Source organism: Pyrgilauda ruficollis, unplaced genomic scaffold (genome assembly GCF_017590135.1).
Source record: "Pyrgilauda ruficollis isolate IOZ18807 unplaced genomic scaffold, ASM1759013v1 scaffold3, whole genome shotgun sequence".
Taxonomy (NCBI): Eukaryota; Metazoa; Chordata; class Aves; order Passeriformes; family Passeridae; genus Pyrgilauda; species Pyrgilauda ruficollis.
Window position 1 is genome coordinate 7,585,313 of NW_024524377.1, and position 21,634 is coordinate 7,606,946.

A 21,634-nucleotide genomic window follows, 5' to 3' on the forward strand; every position below is an offset into this window, starting at 1 on the left:
AGTTATTGGAAGCTGTAAAAAACTGCAGAGCGTCAACGCTCCCCAAAAATAGAGTCTCAGCTCCCTCTGGTGGAAAAGGTCATTTTCTGCAAGAAGGTCTAAGTGAGAGTCTTGTTTCTGCTACAGGCCTCAAGACCATAAAATACAGACAGCGAACAAAATCCTCTTTGAAGGACTGGAACTTCTTAGAAGTTGATGTGAAATATCCCATCCCACTGACTGTTGCAGGGTGTCTGAACAGGATACTTCATCATCAGCAAGTTCCATCTTCCACAGGGCAGAATTCTCCAGGTGTGAATTATTTATATTAAATAATTAATATATCAATAATAATAATATAATCTAATAATATAATATTAAATTATTATATTTAATCCTACTGAAGCAACTGGTAGCCTCAAGGAAAATAACACACACAACGTTCTAACATTCTCTCCACAACATCTTAGGCCCCACAAGTAGCTGAATAACGAAGCAGAGCACTGTGTCACTAAAACAGGAGGCATAAAGCAAAGCTCTCAGATCCCAACCTGTGTCCCTTGGTCTTAGACATCCTGCGTAAATTAAACCAATCAAAAAAAGCTCCTCCAATCTATTTTTGAAGACCTGGTGAAGAGCCCAGCACTAATGGCAAAAACCTCACTAAACAGAGTTTTTCCTAGTCTAGACGTAAGTGTATTAACAAAAGGACCCAGCTCTCTGTGTGCTCTGGAACAGCAACAGTCCAGAACTGCATCAGCACTGGAATAAAGTTTTCGTTGCTATTTGCACCACATACATGCTAGATACACTTAAGGTTATTCCATACTTTATAACCAAAACCAATCATTAAAGATATTTCTATTTCTCCTTATTTACCATGTACAGTGGAAAGTAAAGCCTGCAGGTATTCCAGCTATTGTCACAAGAAGTCTAATAAAGTATATTTTTATTTCAATTAGAGAAATCAACAGCTCCACTGTAATTAAGCACACAACTAACTGCTCTGACAAATTCTGTAAACAGAATCATGACCAACTCCTGCAGTCACAGACACACCAGGATGACTTTTTATAATATTTCTGCCACAGAACAAAGACATATAGAGCCATTGAAAAAGGAAAATGGTAGCAAAAAAGAATTTATTAAACACCAGATAATTCAATTTCACAGTATAGCATTAAAACCTGCATTTGCTCGTTTGGAAACAGGAGAGCTGAATAACCCCATGAAGGTGGGGCAGCACATCAAGTGTGCAGGTGAAGTTTATTAAGGATGTAACTAAATACCATTTCCACGGCCAGAAAGAATTTGAGGGTGGGGAAAAGAGACGAAGGCAACAACAGCCAAAAAAATACCCTTGGGGTGTTTTGTGCAATGTTTTTCAAACAAGAAATCCCACTAAGGCTAAAAATTTGGCATGAAGTTCTGGGTTCTTACATTCAAGTATCAAAGAGCAACAATGGCAAGCACAATTTGACCCGTGTGTACAATTAAAACAACTTTGTAATAGATTTTTCTCCAAAAGGGCAGTTTTCTACAGGATGAAGTGTCCATGTATTTAACTGGACCCCTCATGAGGGCTGCAGCTCCATCAGCTTTGCTTACACTGGCTAGGACAGTGTGTGGTTTTCAGTCTTCTGCTGGAGCACCAAGCCTGCTCACGTAGCTCTCCCACGCTGCCTTCCTGTACTTCTCTGCTTCTTGGAGACGGTCTGAAGCTGCCAAGATGCCACGTCCCACAATAATGATATCTGAGCCTTTTTCACCAATAACTTCCTTGGGGCTTAGGTACTTCTGTCCAAGGTTATCCCCTGAAATACAGACACCATTTATTTTTGTTTGTACAAAACTGTATGTACTAAAAACCTTCAGGGAGGTGCTGGAACAAAACAGGTTTCCCTGTCCCCAGCTCTCATCCTCCTAACAATCCACAAACAGAACTAGAAATTGCATGGCCAACCAAAAAACACAGATCAAATCTGACAGCCAGCACCCTCCTTTTTCATGGTTTACCATTCGGTATAGATGGAACAGTTACCCAAAGAAGCACCAGTCAGGATTGCTAAAATAATCAGCCTTCTTAAAACAGGCAAAACCCCCAAACATTATTGCAAAAGCTTGTGATTTCAGTTTAGGTCTCATAAAAATTAAGTATTGCAGAGAAACATATCTCCCGTATCTGCTTCAAAGATAACCTCTTCAGTCAGCACAAGACTTTCCATTCACTGCATCTATATCAAAACCAAGTGTTTCAGCTGGACTTCTCTATTTGTTATTTTTTTTTACTACTACTGAATAGTTTTACATCTAACACCTATCTGGAGACATTTTACATGTGTTCAGGAATGAGCTTTATGGTACACAGACCTCAAAACAAGAAAAAAGGATTGTATAGCCTGCTCACTGCCTTCTGGAGCTCCCAAGAAAGGAATCAGCATATCCAGAAATATGAGAGACAGCCCTCAGTGGGAAACAGACTCCTCCCAGCTGAGAATCAGCATACAAGCCCTCTTCAGAAGTCACTTTTTCACTGGAGACTAGATCACTTCTGTACTTACAAACAGACTAAAAATATTTCAGAAAAAGTTACCTCCAGTTTGCAGCTGCACTCCTGGGGTTAAGTGAAGAAATTCTGGTTTATTACTAACTCTAGATCCACATATGAATCCAAAAACAAAATCTGAGTTCTCTTCAGCCATCTGTACCTGAAAAAGATCAGTGAACAATTACAAATTATATACTTAAAACTCAGCTGGCCTAGCAATCTGTTTCTCATCCACCCTCTGACACTTTAAGCTGTGTGAGGTAGGGGTATGAAACACCTCTTGCTTTCCCAATATAAAGTCACTCCTTCCCTCTGGCAGAAAAGCGAATGTTGTGTTTCTTTCTATGTTATAAATAATACTGCAAATGGATTTAAACTAATTAGAAATGCACTGCTTAAAGAAACAAATAAAAAAATAAGGGGAGGGTGCTAATAGAAAATGCAACATGTACTAGAGTTCCAAGTGTGAACTCTGACCACCTCTCATCACTGGCCTACAGCTGCAACCTTTGAACACCACACAGTCACATTTCTGAGTCTCCAAGGAAAAAACAAACACCTCTAAGAGTTAGAGCTGGAGGGACTCTTGGAAGTGCAAATATTAGAAACACATAAAACCTCCCTGTCACACTTGACAAGCTTTTATCCCAACACAAGACCGCCCACTTACTGCAGCTTTTGTGTATTCACCCGTTGCAAGGGACCCCTGGGAACTCATCTCTGCAACCAGGAGGCAGCCACGCTGGAGAGGAAGACCCACTTCCTTCAGCCCTTTCACAACTCCAGAGCCTGGAACCACGTGGGCATTGACGATGTCCGCCCAGGACGCGATCCTGAACACGCCACCTGAGAACAGGGGCAGGAAGACACAAAGAGGCAAGGAATTGTCAGAAATGTGTTAAACAGGAAGCACAAGTTAGGAACAGCTGCACACCTTATCACTCACATATTTAAAAGACAGTTTTACTGCTGAAGCTTGACTGTTACAAGTTCAGTCTCATCAGACAGCTCTGACAGCTGCCTAACCACAAAGCGTAATCTCTCAGTTTACTTTTCACAAACACTTGCTAGTGTCTCACCTTTAATATTTACTGAGACATTTATGGTAGCCCAGAAATCTGCTGTCCACAGGTGCTTATCTTCCCAGATAGCACACAGATCATATGGGACATAAGGATCAGGAAAAGAGAACAGCAGTTCTACAGCTGCAGATGGAGTATCAAAAGAAAGCCATGCTGGCACACAAGCAGTACAATAACAGCAGGCAGCAGTTTCTCATGGCACACAACTCAGAAGTACTTACTGAGCACAACCACAGATTCATAAAAAGGTTGAGGTTGGAAGGGACCTCAGGAGCCCTCTCAGCAGGGTTAACTCCAACGCTAGGTCAGACTGCTCAGGGTCTTATCCCCTTGAGTATTTCCCAAGGCTGGAGATTCCATGCTCTCTCCTGGCAACCTGTGCCAGTACTGCAGTTACACACACCAGAGGCAAAGTTACAGTGAATCCAGCTTGAAGATAATCACCTTCATACTGGTGTTTCACCGTGTTTCCAATATCTGCAAATTTCCTGTCTTCAAAAATCAGGAATTCATGTTGATCTGCGAGCGTTCTCAACTCCTTTACTACCTCTTGGGTGAAATCATTCAGGATGTCTATGTGAGTCTTCAGGATGCAGATGCTGGGGCCCAGGGTGGCAGCTAGCTGCAGCAGCTCCTTGGGACTGGTGACATCAGCAGAAAGGCACAAGTTTGTTTGCTTCTTTTCCATGAGCATGAGAAGCCTGGCTGCAATAGGATGCAGCCCTGGCAGCTGGGCACGAGCGCTGAAGCTCAGCTCCTTGCAGAGTCTCTTCACAGGAGCAGCACCATTCTGAGCCACTGCCTCAAACACATTTCCCTCAATGAACTTCTTCACCTTTTCCACCATCTCAGCAGCCACTTCTCCCTGCTGCTGGAGAATCTCCAGCACTCCAGACAAGGTGCACACAGAGTGCAGGTGAATTCCACGTTCCTCTAGCCTGGCCTTCCCACCCTGCTCCCTGTCCAACAGCACTATGGCATCTGTGACTTTTAATCCTTCTTTCTGCAGAGCTTCTGCAGTTTCCAGCACACTGGATCCACTTGTTACCACATCCTCAATGATCAGGCATGTCTCTCCTGGATTAATGGTGCCTTCTACCATCCGCTTGGTACCTGAAAAATAAAAAGCAAACACTCCACCAGATTAAGAAATGCTGGACAACCCAAGAAAACCTTAACAGAATCAAAACTTTATTAGATGACACCACTTATCACAGCTCTTACCACAGCTCACTCACTGATCTGTAATTCAGTTCATAAAGACTGTTACTTCTCCAAGCTGATAAAATACTCTGTGTGTTTCCAGAAGTTACATTCCGTAACAAAACTGACACACTGTTAACAGCATCAATTCAAATGTTTGAATAAGATGACTTCAGAAGTTTAGTACTGTCATGACTTGAAAGCTCAGACTTACAGAATTATTCTCTTGTTATTTAAAACATCTTTAATGCAGCCAAGTTATTAGCACTCTTCAGCATGTCCCATTTTCCACAGGCAGCACTGTGTGCTTAATAAGCCTGTTAGAACAATTAGAAGGAGTAAAGCCTCAAGTGCCTTTGTCCTAACTAACAACAGGCACACATCCATGAAAAGCCTTCTGGGAGGCAAGGACAAAGGGATGCCTGGCATTCCCAGGAGCAGTTAATCGCTGTCACAAGAAGGAACAGCAAACGTTTCCATGGCTGATCCACTACCTGACATAGGAGCACCTTTAAGTTTTGACAAGTGTACTTTCTAATTACACACTGATGGAGGAGGATGTGTAGAAATCCAGTTATATGGCAGGTTAATGCTTCAGTCTGCTCTCCCACATACATGGTTCATTGAGTAAAGGGACTGCTGCTCACCTGGCTCACTGATTACAGGACCACAGGATAATGAAAGAAAAAGGGGTTTGAGAGATAAATGAAGAAGAGACTAGAAAGGCTCCTTTTGGTGTCAATACACAAAAAGCTCGGCTTGAGAGCAAAATGTGGCTCTGGTCTCAGCATGCTGGAGAATCTGAGTTATAAATCCTTGTTTCTGGATGAGGCCACTAACCCAGAACCATAGCAAGGGCAACAAGGAAACAAACAAAAAGACATTGCTAAGAAAAAACTCCCACAAACAAAACCAAAGAAACAGAAAACATCCTTCAAGAGTCTCCAAATCTCCTACAGCAGGACTAAAGCTCCAGGCTAAACAGCAACCAGCTGGGAGAGGCTGCTCAGGCTGGAATGCTGTGGGAGGTTCGCTTTAGGGGGGAAAGGGCCTGCTTCTTAAATTGCAATGGTAGCGTTAAACTGGAAGGGAGACGCTGTGCCTTACAAAAGAACCACAAAGTATATAAAGTCATTTCCCAAACAAGGTAAATTGCAAACTCTTGATTTGAAGGTTTTACCGTAATCTTTTCCCTCCTTCCTCCGTATGAGCATCGGAACCTGATTTTCCGAGCAGATGATGGCGGCCAGCGGCAGCGCCGTGTACGGAACGCCGCACACACAGTCGTACTGCAGACCCGCATCTTGGGCTGCCTGGAAAAGAAGTCCTGCAACCTGGAAAGGAAAACCAAACGCTTTTTAAGAGCCAGGCTGGAGCGAACGTGACTAAATCAATGAAAACCCCTCTGCCTGACACGACCCAACCCGACCCGACCCTGCGGGGTCCCGGCCCTGGGGAGCCGCGGCAGCGCCGCCTCCCCGCTGCCCCAGGGCCGTGAGGGAGCCGCCACCCGCCAAGGGCAGGGACACGCGCGGGGCCCGGGGCCCGCACCTGCCGGAGGAGGCGCGGGTGGGACACGAGGCCGCGCAGGTCGATGTACACGGGGGAGGAGCGGCCGCTCTTCAGCACGAAGTGCCCGAAGCGCAGCGCGCCCGCCCCGCTCAGCGCCGCCGCCACGGCCCCCGCAGGCCCCGCCGCCATCGCCGGGCCCGGCGCACCGAGATGATGCAGAGCGGGAGGCGCGCGGGGCGGGGACATCGTGTGGCACACGGGAGGCGGTGTGGCCGCCCCGCGTCCCCTCCCTGCGCCGGGAATCCCAGCTGCGCCATGCCGGGATCCGTGTGCCCGTCCCGCATCTCCTCCCCGAGGCGGCACCCCGGCCCTGCTCCCTGAGGCCCGCTGTCCCCTGCACGGTTCCCCGTTCTCTCGTCACCCCATTCCCCGGGAAGCAGAAGCCGCCGGGGCAGAGGGTTTGGTGTGCCCCGAGGGTTTCCCGCCGCGTCGGCTCCCCGGGTGATTCCCAGAAGGCTCGGTGGAAGCAGCCAGGGTGACAGTCCCGCGGGCTCGGTCCCTGAGAGGTCCCTCCGGAAAAGATGAGCTGAATAAAGCCCTCAGCCAGCCCCGAGTCTCCAAGGCCTCACTCAGAAAGATGCCACATGTGTGAAATAAGACTGACCCGGTCTTCTTGGAATAATTTTATTTAATCAAAAAAGCCCAGAAACGGAGTCTTTAGTATACTCTATTTATGGGAATGCAAGGACAGGAGATGTACAGGTCGAAGCTACATCTGTAGGTGATCATATATACTGCAGTATAGTAACAACAACATGGGACAGCAAGTAGTCACCTCACAACAGTACACATGAGTGATCAGACTTACAAAGGAAATATTTACAAACCTGCCTTTACAAACCAACATTGTGTGCATACAACATGAAATCCGCAATAAAACTGAAGATACATTTAAGGCAGACCAGCAATACACTGAAATAATTAAGGCTGTGGAATTACTTTGCACCTTGAAAATGCTGAGCTGTTAAGAATACTGTTTCTTTTTTCCTCCTTCAGTGGATTGTTGCTAGGATTGAAAAGCATCAATACGTTCCAACTGTTTGCTCTTATCTCGGTGAATAAGTCTGAGAAGTCTGAGATTGATTTTTTTTTTTTTTTTGCACTTGCTATTGCATTTGCTTTCCAAAAGTTATCAGCAAACTGACCTCAGTGGCAGAGCAGTGTCGAACAGTTTTGTAGAAAGAGAAGTAAAAGCACCAGCATCAGAAGTTGGACATGAAGGTGAAATATGGCTTGAGTAGAGATGTTGGTTTTTCACTAGCTCCATAATAAAGACTACAGTTACAGCAAACATTCAGCATCCTGACGCTATGGAAACACTCAGCACTACACAGATCCCAGAACGAGAGTACATCACTTGATGGCAGTGTGCAGTCAGCCTAGTAAAATGGGATTTGATTTAGTTTCCTTGGGAAAGCACCATTTTCTGATGGGACATGAGTGAATGAGCTCAAAAATAAACCCAAGCCCTGTGTTAGAGGAGAATCCACCTCTGCTGTGAAAGAAACAAGAGGAAAAAAAGGTGGTGAGCCCCTGTGCATGTAAATTTTCTGCCAGAGCTTTATGTGCACAGAGAAGCCTTTACATCTGTGTCTGAAATTTATATTACCTTAGGTTACTTGACACAGTCCCTTCATTGCAAGGGCATTCTATATAATCAGATTATAATGTGTGGTTCTGCATTCAGCCTTTATGCACAGTATTTGTAGCACAGGCCTAGTAGCATTGTCAGAAATGCTCATGAACTCCACTGAAGCCACAGCCTCAGGGTCAGCTGAGGGCACAGTCTTTCTCTCAGCGTTAACTTAGAAGTAAAAAGATACATGTTACTGAAAAAACCCAATCTGTAGTCTTTTAAAAAGAAAGGGCGGGAAGACTAAATTAAACTTGTTGGTATCACTGAGAAGAGAGAGGCATATAATAAATTTTAAAGCCTGGATTGCTTTAAAATACTGAAGTCTACCACCCTGGACTGGCTGTGTCACCCCAACAGTACCATGCACAGGGGGCTGGGCAGCCTGGGGGTACATGGGGCATCCCCCAGGGCAGCAACACCTGATGGGGGCTGGCAGTTTACACTGGCCAGCAGAATTCCTGCCCTGGCCTGGCTGCTCCAAGTGGAGCAGAGACAGAGGTGAGTTAATTTCTCATTGCACATTCATTAAACGAATCCATCTTAAATAAGGCGCCCCCATGTCACTGCGTCCTCTGGGCTCTGTGTCACCAGCACCTTTGCTGCTGCCCTCCTGTCACCCAGCACCTGGGGACACTGTGAGCCACATTTTGCTGTCAGAGCAGGGTAAGAGCACTGTGGAGATGTCTGATGGCAGTGGCTGTGTGCACAGTGCCACTCCACACACAGCTTGTGGTGCACTGTTTCAGGATTCCTGTCCATCCTGGATGGTCGGAAGCTGCTGGAGAAGCTGAAGGGTGCAGCTACCACCACATTTTCAAGCCATCTTGGGAATACCCTGAGTGGTACACAGCTGCAGGTGGAAATCTTCCCCTTGGGGTCAGATATTCTCTGGGGAACTTCACTGAGAAACTGTGTTTGTTACAGACAATATTTCATGCACCAAAAAAATCCAGTCATTGGAGAATGCTACTCAGGGGGTTGGCTGTGGTGCTTCTTACTCAGCAGGTGCACTCCAGGCCTACTTACTCAGCTTCTGTTATCTCTTTAAAATGGAGTTATAGTTTTCAACAGAGTTACAGGACCTGTTGTATCTGCAGAGGCACCACAGGTTGGCTGAAAAAGACTTTGAAAGAGCGAAGTCAGGATACTTCCTCTGCATTTATCAAATGGCAATATTGCATGTCAACTTGGTATTATTCAGGCAAAAGCAAGAACGGTTGGTAATCACAAATGTTTTATGGAAGTTTTAACTGGTTCAAGTATTCCTGAATGGGCTGTAAGAAGAATGGTGTCCAGGAAGAGGTGTTCTAACATGAATATGGAAAAAGCAAAACCACAAAAGAAAGTGACCCCACAACATTCAACATCTTCAGAATTCAGGACCTCCAGCTCTCTCAACAAGGAGTCTTTTTTGAATTTGAGCACCAATATCTAATCATATATCATCTCTCTTTCAGCCTTTTGGGTTTTCTTTTCTGTTATTTGATAGCAATGAGAGGCTTAAATATTACCTTAAACAGTCTGGCTTTTTCCCCCTGTGCATTCAAAGGGTCTGCTGACGTAGTTTGACATATGAATGCAGGATGTAGGAAAACAAAATGCTAAATAACTCCAAATTTCATGTGATACACGAGAATTTGTTTGTATTAATGCCAAGCAGAAAGCTGGTGGCTCAAACTGTACCCATGGGCCTAATAAAAGCTGTGGGTTTTACAGACCACACTTCCACATACATTTTTTTAAGGGCAGCGCAATCACAGCACAAAGAGCCAGCTTTGACAAATAGGAAGAATTACAGACAGTCCTGTAGTGAGAAAGTACCTGAGGCTGGTGGTAATTAGAGACCCCCTTGACTGCTGTCTGTATTCAGTTGCTAAGAAATTGCATACTTTGCACTGTTGCTCTGAGAGTCTGCTCTTTATCTAAGAGGTGCTGCTGGATTGCTTAGAAAATCAGCTGCTGCTCTAGAGAGGAACTGAGATAGGTTCTAGATGATTTTCAGAAAGCTTACCCTTCTGTGAACACTTGTCTCTTTCAACCCTTGCCACACTCCCTCCCTGTATTAGATCTCTCACAGAACTGCTTCTGGCTCTGCTGAGGCCCCTGGGCTCACCCCTCTGCCTGTGCCTTCCCCATCTCAAGGGCTGTTCTTTGTTGCACACACTCAGTGTCGAGCACTGAGGGTTTTTGCTGTGCCTCTTCTCTGCTAACAAAATACTGACCACGCTGGTGTAGTGATAGAGCAAGCACAAAGAGAAAGGCCAGGTCTCCTGCCTGCTGTGAAAGGGAGCTTGGAGGTGGATCAAAAAAGGGCTATCAGAGCCCTGAGAATTTAACAGTACTTGCAGGGTATCTCCACCACCCACCGGCAGAGACAGCGCTTGCTCCTGCAGGCCCACAGTGCAGTTACTCAGATGGTAAATGAGATTTGACTCTCTCCCTTACCAGAGAGTCTGTATGAGCACACGTGGTCAGATCTAGTCCTTTTCCTTAGGAAAACCTTTGGTAACAACTGCCATTTCCCATTACAGACACACAAATGGTACTCAGCACCGAGACAAAGTCCCCACATGCCAGGGGAAACAAATCTCTTTGATTGTAACCCTACAAGGCTGTAGAGCTTTGTGGTGTGGCAGTAGGATGGGGAAGTCCCAGATGGACTTTTCCCTTCCAGTCTCATTTCTGGAAAGGAAGATTTGGCCAACCTACAAACTGCTGATTTGTCACTGCAGACTCCCTTATACTTAAGGCTGGCTCCATTGCTGTAACATCAATATGATGATGTTGCAACTTGGCTTGCAAGAGAGAAATGTTTTGATTGTGACTATTATTTTTTTATTACAAATTAGGCTTTGGACATAAAAATATCCTCATGAATGCTTTGGTTATGAGGTGCTAATGGTGGCTGAGAGATATTTACAAGTTTGGAAATGAAAAAAATGACATGCTTTAAACACTGAAAACAATTTTCAAGCTGTAAGCACAAGAATGAACTCACCACTCCTACTGCACTCTGAAAGGCTTAGATGGACTTTGGGCCATTCTGAAGCTAGAAATGGAACAGGATCCTTTATATTTATATATATTTATATCTATGATACAATATATGTATACTGAAAACCTGTGATAGAAAAAATTGTCTTCATCACCATCATCATCTAGTTTACAGATACTGCAAAAATTGGACTCTGCCTTTTCTCAATGCACAGGTTTTGCAAAAGATTTCTGTACAATGTGTATAAAATGCTTTTAAAAAACCCACCATAGTCCCATTGTGCTTAATCAGAACCAGCTGTATGCTCCAGTGAATTCATTGCCTTAATTGTAGCTCTGAAAAGTGCTGCACGTTGACTTAACACAGCAGAAAGCCCAAGCAGGGGCTTAATGGAGGATTTTGGTCTGAGCACTACCAACAGCGAATGTACCTAAGCCACGCCACCATGGGAGCTGATCCAGCAGTGACTGGAGCCTGATCTTGCATGTCTCTGCAGGCAAAGTCCCTACTGAAATCATGGCAGACCTGGGCATATGGGGCATGAGAAATATGACTGATAACCTGGAGCAGGCTTGCAATGATTTCAGCAAAAACTGACCAGTCCGGTTCTGCAGTACGTGCTAAGGTCAGCTGGTCTCACTTCCCCCCTACTATCCTACTTCTAGTCTTTTGTACATTTTGAATTCAGTTCAGCAAGATCAAGAGGATTTCTTATAAGGCTGCCTCACAAAGATTAAGGCAACTGCAATTTTGGCTCTCATTCCCAGTTGGTGTTTGCTTCCTGCAGTCCTTTTTTGGCAGTGGACGTGGCAGTACCGTGTGCCCCGAGAGAGGGAGCGTGTCCCCACTGCTGTCATCCCCTTTGCCTTGGTCCCATTGCCACGTCTGCAGTGATTCCCACCCTGCAGTTGGTGAAATGCAAACCGAACATGGGATATGTACAGGCGGATCCGCGTGCTCCCGGCACACGGCTCAGGAGCAGCAGCGGAGGATCCCATGGATGGAGGCACTACGTGCCCGGGTTCATCCTGCTCAGCAGGAAGCTCTTGACGCTGGGGACCGGGTGCACGTCGTACTGGTGCCTGCGGCGCTCGATGAAGGACGCCAAGCGGGAGGTATCCAGTGGGATCTTGGAATAGCTGCCATTGTGCGGTTGCAGCCACGGATGCTGTAAACAAGTGGCTGCTGTCGGCCTTCTCCTGAAGTCTTCCTGGAGCATAACGTTGATGAAATCCCTGGCGGCGTGGCTCACATCAGAGAAGTACTCGTGTGGGAAGCTGAAATCCACTCTACACACGTTGATACAAGTCTCCTCTTTGCTTTCATCCAGGAATGGAGAGACACCACTTAACATGACGTAGGTGAGGACCCCAATGCTCCAGATATCGGTGCTCAGGGAGACTGGAAGGCCTTGGATAACTTCAGGGGCTGCAAACTCCGGGTTTCCAAGTAGGTGGTGGACATGGTAATGACCTGTGATCTGGACTGCATCTTCCAAATCAATGATCTTGACACGAGGCACTGGGATTCTCAAATCGATGAGCAGATTTTCTGGCTGTTGAAAAGACAAGGAAATAAACTTAATTGTAACTGTATTTTGGCAAATAAAATGTGTAGGATTCGTATAGGCTTAATAGTTAATCAAAACTTGCATTTAATCACGTGTGCACGGGAGAGATCAGGAGAGTGAGTGATAACGACCCAGCTCAGCTGCTGTTTGCTCTAAATTCAGATCAATGCTGCACTTGCAATGACAAGATCTTCCTTTGCACTAGGGCAACACACTGGGATTTTGCACTTTGTCCCAAGTACTTACAGTTTATATTCCCAAACAAATCTCCACAGATTAAGAGCACTGATGGATTTTTAAATTTTAATAAGACATATATATATACATATATATATCTGATCAGTTTATTGTAATTCCATATTTATTTGTTCAGATGACAGCTGGCTAAGTTAGTGTGCATAATTTGCAGCAGAAATGTTCCTCATGAAGTAAGTGTACAATTTTGCACCGACTATCATGGGAGGGACTGGTGTTTGCCATTACTGTTGCTGTCAATTGACATGGAACTGCCAGTGCTCCTCTACATACACCAGAACACAGTCATGCTTTCCAAGACAGTAAAATTACATTTAATCTCAATTGGTTTTCTCTGTTTTAGCAGCTCTCAGTATTTAAGGTCTCTCTCTCTCTCAGTGAGAGATACTGAACATTGCCTATACACACTCTTCTGGGGACTTAACATGGATTATCCTTCCTTTGTTGGCCCTGAGATGATTTCTGAATTTACTTCTTGCACCCTTCTAGATATTTTTTTCTCTCCCTTATCTATCTATCTATCTATCTATCTATCTATCTTATATATATATATATATATATATATATATATATATCTAAAGCAAAGTTGACTACTTGGCTGTTTCAGTCTCTCCACTTGCTCTTCTCTTGTGCTGTCTCTATTGACAAAATTAACACATCCTTGAGCAGGATCCTGGGAAACACAATCCATGGACAGGTCAGCTGTCACCACCAGTGCATCTCCTGCTTCCCAGTTAGCAACAGAAGGTGCTTTATTTAGCATCCCTCATTCAGAGGAACTGCAGATAGGTCACAGAAAATTAGTTTTCCACCTTGTTTCTTTGTTTATTATCAAACAGAGAATTCATTGCAGTTTCTTACCTCCAAGTAATACCTACTTTTTGACAGGTCATATAAATAGAGCAAAAAATACAAACAGTTGCATAGAAAGAAACCAGGATGATTTAGCTTTTTGTGTCTAATTCTCATATAAGGTCCTGTACAAATGGATTTTTTTTTTTTTGTAGGGGTAGAGGCAGAAGAAGAATGAAAGTATCACTTCATCTGACATGCCTGGGGCTTGGAGAGATAAGAATAAATCTCCTTGAAGCTGGATTGTCCACTATATAAGAAAGTTAAATTCATCCCTCATTCCCCATTTTTAATTGTAATTTAAGTCTACAAAATGTTATAGATTATCTGATATCCCTGGCAACCAGAATCAATGTTGCAGATCACAAAACTTGAAACACTTGATCACAATTTCAGTGGCTAATTCTCTGTCATCCAAGGTAACTGGGATGCTGGGGAGGACAGGAATACAATGCCAAATCCAGGATAGTACAGTGCCTCCTGTGAGCCATGTGTGCTCACAAAAGCAGGTACAAGCTGTACTAGTCTGAGTGTGACGTTAGAGAATACCCCAATTTCTTCTCCACAGTGCAGTTTGTCCTTTCTTCTTCCTCTGAACCCTTCCCTGGGTGTATTTCCCACCCAGTTCCCCTCTCAGGCTATCCAGCATAATGTAGAATGCTGCTTTCCTTTTCCTTTGCCCCTGCCAGCCTGGCACAAGCCAGCTCTGCTCTGGAAGGTTGGTGGCTGAGTTGGCACAGTGTGAGCCCAAACCATACTCCATAGAATTATTCATAGTTTCCCTTCAGACAGGTGCTAGTAACATCTCACTCTTGTCTCTCTGACATCCTCCTTCCCCATCATTAAATCTAGAAGGCCCTTGGGAGCAAACCATGGAATCAAGAGAAAAGGTGCATTTCTTGTCTGAAGGCAGAGACCTGGTGCTGCAGGTCCACAACTCCTTTCTCTGATCAGCAGCTTGTCCATTTAGTGATCACCTCCATGGGGTAGGGGCTGCACCTCCTCCCTGTCTGTACAGCTGGGAACTCTCTGTTCCAGGGCACAGAATAACAGCATCATTCTCATTTGTTCCTACCTTTATGTCCAAGTGAGCCACTCTGCAGTTGTGGAGGTACTGCAAGGCTTCCATTGTGTCTCTTATATAGAACGCCACCTTTTCCTCCATAAGTTCATCGTGGTTCATCAGATAATCTAAGAGACGACCGTCATCCATCCTACAAACAAACCAAACCCTGTGCTTGAAACATCACATGGCATCTCTAGGAACACTTAATATCTGAAAACAAAATTGCAGCAGAAACTTTGTGACCTAAAAAAGGGAGGAAAATAAAATGCAAGATCTGATGAGTATTTAATGATATCTCAAGATACTGCAGGCCATGGAAGTGGTAGAATGATTAATCCTTACTTGTTATCTCCAGACTTTGACAAATTTAGCAACAGTCTTAAAGTAAACTAATTTGCTTAAGGATAGATTCAATAGACAGAGACAATCCCTTTGGAAACAGAACTTCTTAATTATTTGGATCCATCTATTTATAGAGCTGGTTACATAATTGCAGGAAAAAAATCATTGACATTTTCAGCTGGTAGTATTTTCTGTGGGAAAACTAACCCAACAGAAGTTTTCCACCTAGTTTATTTATCTGTACAACCAAACAATGAAATAGCCCAAATACACTTTGTTGGAGATACTGTAGCACAGCATTTTGGAGTTTGGATGCTGTTTCTTCTTATGGAACAAGCATGGCTGCTACATGGGTCTTTTTACCAAAAAGCATTAGTATGATGAAGGCTTTGATCTAGCTGAAACACTTTTACTCAAATGTAAAAAGTGGACAAAACTGCCCAAGTAGGTCTGATGCTTTTCAGTGGCACAAATTACCCAAGCTTTACCCAAGTAGAAAGCAGTTTTATTTGTCCCTCTTAATCTTAGTTCCTGTAAAGAAAAGGCAGTGGAAACTGCAGAAAATGGCTATTTCATTTGACATGTCAATCCATAAAATCTTGTCCCTGCTGGACTCAGGGTGATCTTTATGCTTGGCTTTAATAGGGCTGTGATTTCTATCCAGACACTTGAATCCAAGCTCTGAATACTTACAGTTCCAAAACCAGGATGTAAGAAGTAGGAGACTCGTATGTATCATGGATAGTGATGTACTGAGGATGCTGTAAGTGTTGCAACAAAGCTGCTTCATGTGCTGCCTGCTCTTTCTTTTTCATTTTTTTACTAATGAATTTTACAGCAACATCTTTCCGGGTGGCTTTGTGGACACATTTCTTTACTATGGAGAATCGACCCCTGAAATGATAAAGAAAACAAAATAATGAGGTGGCTTCATGAATAAATCATGCCTAATTTTTAGGACAATAACAGAGTGTTTTTCAAAGGTTTTTTTTTTGATTCATCACATTAATATTTCACAAGGCATCAGATTTAACAAGTTGTTCATAACCTTTTCCAACAAAGGCCCTCCGTCTCTTACCCTGGGTGCAGATTCTTTGGGGATTAGCAAACACTGAGAGCAAACGGTGTCACTTTGCTTTGTGCAGCCATACTGATATCCTCTAACAACCTCCCCTGGGTTCAATTTGCTGCCACTTTTACTGGTTCTATCTCCTTTTATTTTAGCTGTGGGTCTCCCTTCTCCAGCTGCTTTATTAAAGACACCAAACCTTCTCAAACAACTAAAAGAAAACGCATGTTAAATAATCACTGACCTACCATTTTGTCTCATTTTTTTTTTTTTCAGACACACAGTAAGAAATTAAGAGAAAAGCTATCAGGAAAACATTTAGGAAACTTTTACAGATGGTAGTACCATCCCTGAAAGTAAAACTACCCAGTGAAACCATGTGCTGAACTTGAGCTCTTAGTAATACTTCCCAGTTTTCTACAGAACCAGAGGGACTCCTGTCCTTTCAGCCCCAGAATTGTCTCTGACATCTGAGCTGAAGAAATAATTGCATTAACCTGAATTATTTGCATGCCCCTTATCTGTTATTTGTGGAGAGCGTGAAGGGCTGACAGCATGCGCAGCTCCTATTCAACTCACTCTCCCAGTCAACAAAGACAAGTCAGTCACATGCCCAAGTGTTTTGGCAAACTCAGTCTTTGAGATTAAGCTTATCCAGAACCAGTAAATCGTCATGACTTCAAAACAGGACCTCAAATCAGAGATGACAGAGATGATACCAACTGCCAGAGATCTGGCTGCCTAATTGATTACCAGTTTGCCAATCTGCAATTCTCAAATCAGAACTTATCTTGAAAAACAGAATTTAGTCCGTGTTTTCATCAGTGTCTGATATGCAATGCTCTTTGAAAGAAGCAGCAGTTTTCAAGCTAACTACCAAAATAACCTAAACTCCCCACCAAGGAAAAAGCTTCAAGCCATTGTTTGAGTGTTTTATTGCAGTGATAAACAGGGTTAATATTACCTCCCAATCTCATGCAGCTCTGCATAGGCAAGGTCAAAGTTTTCCTTCCATGAAATAGTGGCACCATCAGCAGCTGAGTCTTTGAGGGAACAAAGAACAGTCAAGAAGGTATAAAGACAGTTTGCTGTGGACTGTAAACAGCATATTTGAAAATTACGTGAGACTTTATTATTAAGACAGGAAACATTACCACTAGAAGTCCAGTTTCATACTGCTCAGGCACAGCTCCAGTGAGTTGGACCACTAAATGCCAGAGCACTTCCAGGGGAAGGTATAGAAGAGACAAAACTGTCCTTGCAGTTTTGGACTGAAAAGGGCCACAGAGACAGGGGGTAGAGCTATGTTGTGTGAGCTCTTGCCCCATCCAGCACCAGCTGTCCAATCCAGTCACAGACCTAGCTGCACACCAGGGCTGCTAAAACATGGGGAAAACATGTGGGCTCTGCTCACAGCACTTGAGAGTGAGCTGTGCCCCAAATTCTTGCAGCATTGAGTGCTTGGGAATTGCCTCCATCACAGCATTCCCATTCCAGCTGCATTGCTAAAGAGGGATATTTAGCAAGTGGAATTGCAGCCCCAGCTGGGCTGCCCAGCAGAAGATGCAGCTGTTGCTAACATTGGTGCAAAAGCAGGACAGACACCAGCCAGGACATGGAGCCCGCTGGGCAGTGATAAAGACAAGAAATAGTTTTGGGATAGAAAGCAGGGACCTGCTCAGAATCTGCAACAGCCTCTGAGGCAGAGGCAGGCTCTGAGCCTGGATGGAGGTAAAGACATAAAAATCCTTTCTGGGGCCAAGAGCTAGCTCTGAGCATCTCCCAGGCTTTTTTTACATCCCTAGTTGGTCCAGCATCCCTGCTTTCATCAGGACCCATCAAAACAAACCACACAGAGCACAGGTGGGTTCCTGTGTGGTCAGTCCCTCCCTGCAGCGCCCACTCACCGTACTCCGGGAGCCTCACGAACTCGGAGGGCTCGCTGGGCAAGCTGATCCCCCAGGGGTTGCTGGCACTCACTCGGAACTGGTACTGGCAGCCTGGGGACAGGTCCTCAATGACCAGGTACGTGTCCAAAGTAGAGGCTACTGACTGCTGCCAGACCTGTGAGCCTGTTGGACAGAGGGAGAGAAGGGGAGCTGAGGGAAGCGCTCCCTGTGTGAGGCTTTCTCTGCCCAGCTTAGGCAGCACCCTGGCAGGGTAAAATCTGCAGGGTTTTTAAGAGTGTTACAGCAGAATGTTAAACCAGAAATGGATCACAAGAAGCTATGTTGTGTTGCAGCCACCTTCCCATCTGGCTAAATGAGAAAAGAAGGAAATGCCCCTCAGTTGACTCAGGATAATGATGGAAAAAGCTCAGCCCAGGGACAAGCTGATTTCTCCAGCACTATAGCTGTGGCTGTGTGCTACAAGTGATGTCTCAGGGCAGTGTGGTAAGACAGAAGGGAAGGGCTGTTTTGATGGCAGCTCTGTTATGAAAGAAACAGTAGCAGAAATACTGCAAAAAATCCCAAAACCACGGGCAAGGGAGATGAAGCTGAGACAGGGCATCAGTGCAATCCAAATGCTTTTACAGATGAAGATGTGGTGGCTACAGTGAAAGCTGCAGCTGCAGGAGGAGAATGAGCTTTCTGATGCTTAACACAGGCAGCTTGCAGGAGAGCAAAACTGCAGCAAAGAAATGTGTGACTCTGTCATGTGTTTCTGCTCCTGTCAAACCTAGCCACTGCCCAACCAGTGGCAACCAAAGGACCAGGATTTACTCATCTGTACAGGATCAGAGAGCAGAAAAGGACCCCTGGAACACAGAGCCCTGTCACAGATGGAGATTTCTTCAAGAATACATAAAATTTTATCTTATTTTAGTAAGTTCAGGGCATTTTACCCCTACATTATTTAACATGACCCAATTATTTCGTGCATCCTGTGGACAGATTCTGATTTCCAGGTTTCACAAGGTAATGGCTGGTTTTACAAGAGTCAGTTTTACCTTTGAAGTGGGAGGAATACTGAAAACACTGCTGGGTTTTTTTAATGTTTATTTTGGTCATTGTTCTTAATAAAGGACCTTTTATTCTTTTACAAAAATTCCAGTCACTGATGACACAGTGAGGGTCAAAATAAAATATTCACTAGGAGAAGGCATTAGTATGATGGAGTGGTTAGGTTTGCACACTTACTAAAATAGGGTAGGATTGTTTGAAGGATGAAGGGGGAAAAACAGAGGCCATATGCCTAAGGCAAGGTTTACTGCCCAGGGACCCTCACACCTTTGCAGGAAGAATGAAAAAAGGGATGTGAATAATTTCAAATGCCCTTTTCAAGAGCATATGCCTGTGCATATTGGGAAGACGGTGCATTTAATATCTAGCTAATTCTTCAGGGGAAATGGATGGTTGGATTTAAGAAAAAATGGATTTCAGAGCTGAGCTTGAAAAGTATGCAGGGATCTGCAACTTTATCCAGATCAAAAAAATAATGAGGCTGCTTTGGTTTTGCATTTCTGGGAAGCACTTACCAGAAAGGATGGTGGTAAAATGCAAATGATAAAAATATGGATAAGTTTTAGCTTAGCTTTACTTGTCATAAGTGACCAGAGGAAACAGAAAGATCTGTAATATATGAGAGTCTGGACGGGATGATAGAAGGGCTTCTTTCTGCCTTAGGCTTTGAGATCTGTAAGCTACAATTAGTGGCACGCCAATGGTGACAAGAATGTTTTTGGGACATGTTGTGTCATAAAGGAAGTTTACCTTGTTGTCACTCTCACAGCCAGCAAGCACAGCTCACACCACTTACCTTCTTCTCTGTACTCCACCGTGTAGCCTGAAATGGTGCAATTGCCTGTACTGGTTGGGGGTAGCCAGCGCAGGATCACAGAGGTGCAGCTTCTCTCCTGAGCAATGGGGCGGTTTGGGGCAGCTGGCACACCTGGGGAAAAGGAAAAAATACCAAATCCAGCATCACATCAATAAGTGTTAGTGCTTTATTCTGAAGATCAGGTGTATCAGGTACACCAGGTCACTACAGGACAGCTGCACCTTGTAGAGGGGTTTAACTAAGCAGCAGATGAGGAGTCAGCTACCATTGAATGCCCAAAGATGACACAAGCAAGGCATTCAGAATTCTTCTGTGTGTAGGGTGTTTTGTGTGCTTGGGAGCAGATTGACAAACGACCAGTAATCCTTCTGTGCTTTGCTTAGGGAACCCTTCAGCACAGGAGTAGTTAGTGCAGCCATTGACTTGCTTGGATAAATTGGGGAAATTTGATCTCTAGGGCGGTTTGTGAGACCAAATAAATCAACTTTTAAATGCTCGTGACATTGCTGCATCTGTAACTCTCCAGTTAGACGTTCATCTCTGAACCATCCCCTTCAACACAGCTGGCACCTCATCTCTAGTGCTAGCAAATCCTTCCTCAGAGCTGGAGGCAATGCCCATCAACTCATCATTTCATATTCATTCAAATTAGATGGGTCACTAATTACAGTGCTGAGAATTCAGGCTTGGAGACATGTCTCCAAGTTGAATCCCTGAAGAACAGCTTTACCCAGCTGTACTTACTCTCACGTCCTTTGTCCCCTAAAGGGAAGGGAAGGCAGAAAATTGGTGTCACGGAATCCCAGTTCCTCCTGCTCCAGGCAGATTCTGAAGCCCAGAGCTTCCTGCAGTCAGTTGGGGCATCATTCCCCCAGGGACTCAGCTGCCCGAGGGAGCTGAGCTTCCCCTGGCTGACCTTACTGAGTTCCTGGGAAGCAGCACTAGGAGCAGGATGCAGGAGCTGAACCTGTGCCAGTGCATTTTCATTTCTCAAATGTGATGTTTGTGGTCAGATGACTTAATCATCACAAGGAGTATGCAAAGCCTTCAGCCATCAGTGGGAGTTTTGGCTGAGGAATTGTACGACTTTAACATCTCAATTCACCTGGCACAGCTCCACATCTGGCTGCCTCCGCTTGGGCTGTTCCTGTGTGCCCCCAGCCTCCAAGGGACCACAGAGAGGAAAAATCCCATGTGTTAAGGTCAGATGTGCTACCTTGGACTTTGATAGTTGCAGAGGTTGATGCGGTTCCATGTTCATTGGTTGCCACACAGGTGTAGATGCCGCTGTCCTGAGGCATCAGGTTGCAGATCTTCAAGGTGAGTTCTCCCGAGTCACTGTGGATGCAGAAAGCCCAAGTTATAAAACACTGCTTCACTTGCTGATGGTTTTTACATAGTTCCTGTCCTGCCTCATTGCAAAGAGACGTGTACACAAGTCCTGTTAACTCATTTGAAGGAATATCCCTCCAGCAATTTGATGTCCAAGTACAACCCCTTCATATGTCAGGGTCTGGCTGTTAATGAAACCTTTGAGCAAACCTTTGGTACAAATTGCCTACCAAGGAAATGCTCATGTCTGTTGTGGTCTAGGATGAGATGTCAAGGATCACTCAAGCAGCAACAAGTCCAGGAGATAAACATTGCCTGTGCCTGTCCAGAGCTGGATGCTTAGACTTCATATA

The 21,634-nt window shown here is 44.6% G+C and overlaps 2 protein-coding genes across 10 annotated transcripts in view; both read right to left on the bottom strand.

Annotated features, from left to right (window-relative positions):
- Positions 1-1,025: 1,025 nt before the first annotated feature.
- Positions 1,026-6,629, bottom strand: UMPS (uridine monophosphate synthetase). Its single transcript, XM_041473446.1, has 6 exons — positions 6,364-6,629; positions 5,993-6,146; positions 4,054-4,722; positions 3,198-3,373; positions 2,573-2,687; positions 1,026-1,793 (listed from the first exon to the last, which is right to left on the bottom strand). Exons 1-6 carry the CDS (start codon positions 6,568-6,570, stop codon positions 1,612-1,614), a joined length of 1,503 nt encoding a protein of 500 aa, XP_041329380.1. The 5' UTR covers positions 6,571-6,629; the 3' UTR covers positions 1,026-1,611.
- Positions 6,630-6,996: 367 nt separating this feature from the next.
- KALRN (kalirin RhoGEF kinase) overlaps positions 6,997-21,634 on the bottom strand; it is a 472,671-nt gene continuing 458,033 nt past the window's right edge. For 8 of the 9 annotated variants that reach the window (XM_041473008.1, XM_041473009.1, XM_041473012.1 and 5 more), the window contains 7 exons: positions 21,166-21,287; positions 19,929-20,060; positions 18,077-18,241; positions 17,134-17,212; positions 15,794-15,994; positions 14,768-14,906; positions 6,997-12,570 (listed from right to left, as the gene is read on the bottom strand). In XM_041473008.1, coding sequence (XP_041328942.1) covers positions 12,025-12,570; positions 14,768-14,906; positions 15,794-15,994; positions 17,134-17,212; positions 18,077-18,241; positions 19,929-20,060; positions 21,166-21,287 — 1,384 coding nt within the window. In that variant the 3' untranslated portion in view covers positions 6,997-12,024. Of the gene's footprint in view, positions 12,571-14,767; positions 14,907-14,946; positions 15,002-15,793; positions 15,995-17,133; positions 17,213-18,076; positions 18,242-19,928; positions 20,061-21,165; positions 21,288-21,634 lie in introns of those variants that run through there. The other variant, XM_041473014.1, reaches the window with a different exon arrangement.

What these genes read in the sequence shown, in the direction of transcription:
- UMPS (XM_041473446.1), bottom strand. Translation starts at nt 6,570, where the DNA reads ATGTCCCCGCCCCGCGCGCCTCCCGCTCTGCATCATCTCGGTGCGCCG. An exon ending in GAAGGAGGGAAAAGATTACG is followed by an intron (nt 4,723 to 5,992) that starts GTAAAACCTTCA and finishes TTTATTTTTCAG; the next exon opens with GTACCAAGCGGATGGTAGAA. An exon ending in GGTGAAACACCAGTATGAAG is followed by an intron (nt 3,374 to 4,053) that starts GTGATTATCTTC and finishes CCCTGTTCTCAG; the next exon opens with GTGGCGTGTTCAGGATCGCG.